The 3,465-nt window shown below is 38.9% G+C and overlaps 1 protein-coding gene across 9 annotated transcripts in view; it reads left to right on the forward strand.

Moving 5' to 3' along the window:
• The first annotated feature begins 1,912 nt into the window (after nt 1-1,912).
• The window catches only part of GEN1 (GEN1 Holliday junction 5' flap endonuclease), a 58,537-nt gene continuing 56,984 nt past the window's right edge, over nt 1,913-3,465 (forward strand). For all 9 annotated transcript variants that reach the window (XR_001360163.1, XR_001360162.1, XR_001360164.1 and 6 more), the window contains exons 1-2: nt 1,913-2,105; nt 2,786-2,972. Coding sequence is in view for 5 of the 9 variants with exons in the window: in XM_014531597.1 (XP_014387083.1) it covers nt 1,945-2,105; nt 2,786-2,972 (348 nt within the window). In the remaining 4 variants the exon portion in view is untranslated. The remainder of the gene's footprint in view (nt 2,106-2,785; nt 2,973-3,465) is intronic.

Consider the following 3,465-nt stretch of genomic DNA (forward strand, 5'->3'; position numbering starts at 1 on the left):
GGGACTCGGACCCAAACGGGAGAAGCGGGAGTGTCTGGCATCAGTTGGAAGGCAGCTTTCCCTCCGAGGTTTGCAGCGGTTCCGGGGGTTCTGAGAAGCAGAGCCTCTGGGAACGGGACTGAGAGGGGCCATAACCGCTCCCTCCGCCCGCCCGCCCTGTTGAGCCCGCCCCGCCCAAGCCCTGCGCAGAGCCATTTGCCAGATCGCCTCAGGCAAAGGCTAGATTAGCACCTCCCCAGAGGACAGAAGTTTTCCGCGGCAGACACAGCTGATTCACACAGCCAGTCGGCCTGGTGGTCAAATCCCTCTAGTATTAACTACAACAATCAAGGCTCAACTAGAACAAGACTGCGCACAAAGACCACTAGGGGGTGCACCAAGAAAGCATAAAAAATGCGGAGACAAAAAAACATGACAGAAATGGAGGATATAGAGCTAAAAAACGCAATTTTGAGGGCTTGCAATAAACTTCTGGAGAGCCTCACGAAAACTAATGAGACCCTCGATGCTATGATAAAGAAACTAGAAATTAAGCATACACGCTCTGAAATAAAGAATATTACACCCAATAGCAGACCAGAGGAGCGCAAGAATCAAGCCAAAGATTTGAAATGCGAAGAAGCAAAAAACACCCAACCGGAAAAGCAAAATGAAAAAAGAATCCGAAAATACGAAGATAGTGTAAGGAGCCTCTGGGACAGCTTCAAGCGTACCAACATCAGAATAATAGGGGTGCCAGAAGATGAGAGACAGCAAGATATTGAAAACCTATTTGAAGAAATAATGGCAGAAAACTTCCCCCACCTGGTGAAAGAAATGGACTTACAGGTCCAAGAAGCGCAGAGAACCCCAAACAAAAGGAATCCAAAGAGGACCACACCAAGACACATCATAATTAAAATGCCAAGAGCAAAAGACAAAGAGAGAATCTTAAAAGCAGCAAGAGAAAGAAACTCAGTTACCTACAAGGGAATACCCATACGACTGTCAGCTGATTTCTCAACAGAAACTTTGCAGGCCAGAAGGGAATGGCAAGAAATATTCAAAGTGCTGAATACCAAGAACCTACAACCAAGAATACTTTATCCAGCAAAGCTATCATTCAGAATTGAAGGTCAGATAAAGAGCTTCACAGATAAGGAAAAGCTAAAGGAGTTCATCACCACTAAACCAGTATTATACGAAATGCTGAAAGGTATCCTTTAAGAAGAGGAAGAAGAAAAAGGTAAAGATACAAATTGTGAACAACAAACATGCATCTATCAACAAGTGAATCTAAGAACCAAGTGAATAAATAATCTGATGTACAGAATGAACTGGTGATTATAATGAATCAGGGACATAGAAAGGGAATGGACTGACTATTCTTGGGGGGGAAAGGGGAATGGGAGATGCGGGAAGAAACTGGACAAAAATCGTGCACCTATGGATGAGGACAGTGGGTGGGGAGTGAGGGCGGAGGGTGGGGCGGGAACTGGGAGGAGGGGAGTTATGAGGGGGAAAAAAAGAGGAACAAATGTAACCTGAACAAAAAAGATTTAATTAAAAAAAAAAAAAAAAACTGTGCAAAAAAAAAAAGAAAAGAAGAGGGAAGAATGAGGAAGGACAAAGGCGACCATTAATATTTGAGTTATGTTAAATTTAAAAATAACTGCTTTTAAGTACTGTAAAGAAACCCAGATTTGGTGACATGTAAATTACTTATCATCCATTCGTTGCATCAGCATTTTGTAACCAGTATGTCATTTATCACCATTTTTAATGGCTTAGGTATTCTTGGTTGATTCCAAAAAGCTGACTAGTGAAAGAAATAAGTAGAATCCTCTATTTATGAATTATTCTTATGTAGGTCATAATATATTGCTTGAATTCCTGTTCTAAGCTTCTGTGTTTATTAACAATTTTTGAAAAGTGTGTTTCTAATAACAGCCGATAATAACCAGAATGGGAGTGAGTGACTTGTGGCAAATTTTGGAGCCCGTTAAGCAACACATCCACTTGAGTAGTCTTGGTGGGAAAACCATTGCAGTTGATCTGAGCCTCTGGGTATGTGAATCACAGACAGTCAAAAAAATGATTGGAACTGTCACGAAGCCCCACCTCAGGTACAGTAAAGTTCTTAGAATATAAATGTATGATTACATAAATAGTTGATGTCTTGGTTTTGAGATTTTAAAAGATATTAATGTGTCTAGATCTGCCATCTCTGTATTGATGACTCACAAATTTGTACCTCTTACCTTCTGAACTCCAGACTCACATGCTTAGTTGCCTATTTAACATATCTACTTGGATGTTGCCATGACTGTAAGCCAGAAATTTGGGAGCCATTCTCTCCCTGTTTTACCTGGCCCAATGTCCAGTTCCTCAGAAGTCTTGCCAGTTCTACTTTCAAAAGAAACTTTTGTGTTTGTTCATAAACGTTACTTGATGTCCAGAGGCACCACCTCAGTGTATGCCAACATCATCTCTCATCTATACTGCTGAATGACTTCTTCACCGGCTTCCCTCCCTCAGTTCTTAGCCTCCTCTTCCTCATCCTCCTCTCCAGACCATTTTCCATATAGCAATTAAAATAATCATAAATCTCCCTTGCTTAAAAACATTCAAAAAACAAACAAAAAAACATTCAGTAGTTTCTCAGTCCCGTGAAAATAAAATAAATGTTATTGCATATAACCTTTTCGGTACTAGTCTAATGTTCTTGCCATTAACGTCATGCTGCTATGTTGACTTTTGCTATCAATATATGAGGATTAATATATGACTAATTTTTGTATTTCAGGAACTTGTTTTTTCGTATCTCACATTTAACACTAATGGATGTAAAACTGGTATTTGTTATGGAAGGGGAACCCCCAAAGCTGAAAGCTGATGTCATAAACAAGAGGAATCAAATTCGGTATGGGCCTTCTGCAAAAACATGGTCTCAGAAAACAGGGAGATCACATTTTAAATCAGTGTTAAGAGAGGTGAGCATTTGGATCTGATTTAATAATTCTTATTGTGTTGTATATAGAAGGCCAGTGTGGGTGGAGAAGAGTTTATATTTTGGAGTGAAACTGACCTAAGTTCAAGGCCTGGCTCTCGCATCTTGAAACTCTAAGGTGTTCTGCACGTTTTTAATTTATTTAAAATAAAAATTTCCTATTCTGTGAATGAGAATAGTAATACTTTGCAGGGATGTGCTGAAAATGAGAGAAAATCTACAAATATCTAATATCTAATCAACTAGTACTTAGTAGAGACTTGATACATGTTACCTTTTATGACATCTTTACCACTTAAAGGATTCCCAGAACAGAGATCTCATTAATTCATACTTCACTCATTCAGAATTGATAATAGTTCATGCATTGAGCATGCATATTTGACTTTCATTAGGGCTTTGTAATTTTTAAAAGTACTTATTATTATATTTTAATATATTTACATATTACTTATAAAATATTATATATTTTTATA

This window comes from Myotis brandtii, unplaced genomic scaffold (assembly GCF_000412655.1).
Source record: "Myotis brandtii unplaced genomic scaffold, ASM41265v1 scaffold813, whole genome shotgun sequence".
Lineage (NCBI taxonomy): Eukaryota > Metazoa > Chordata > Mammalia > Chiroptera > Vespertilionidae > Myotis > Myotis brandtii.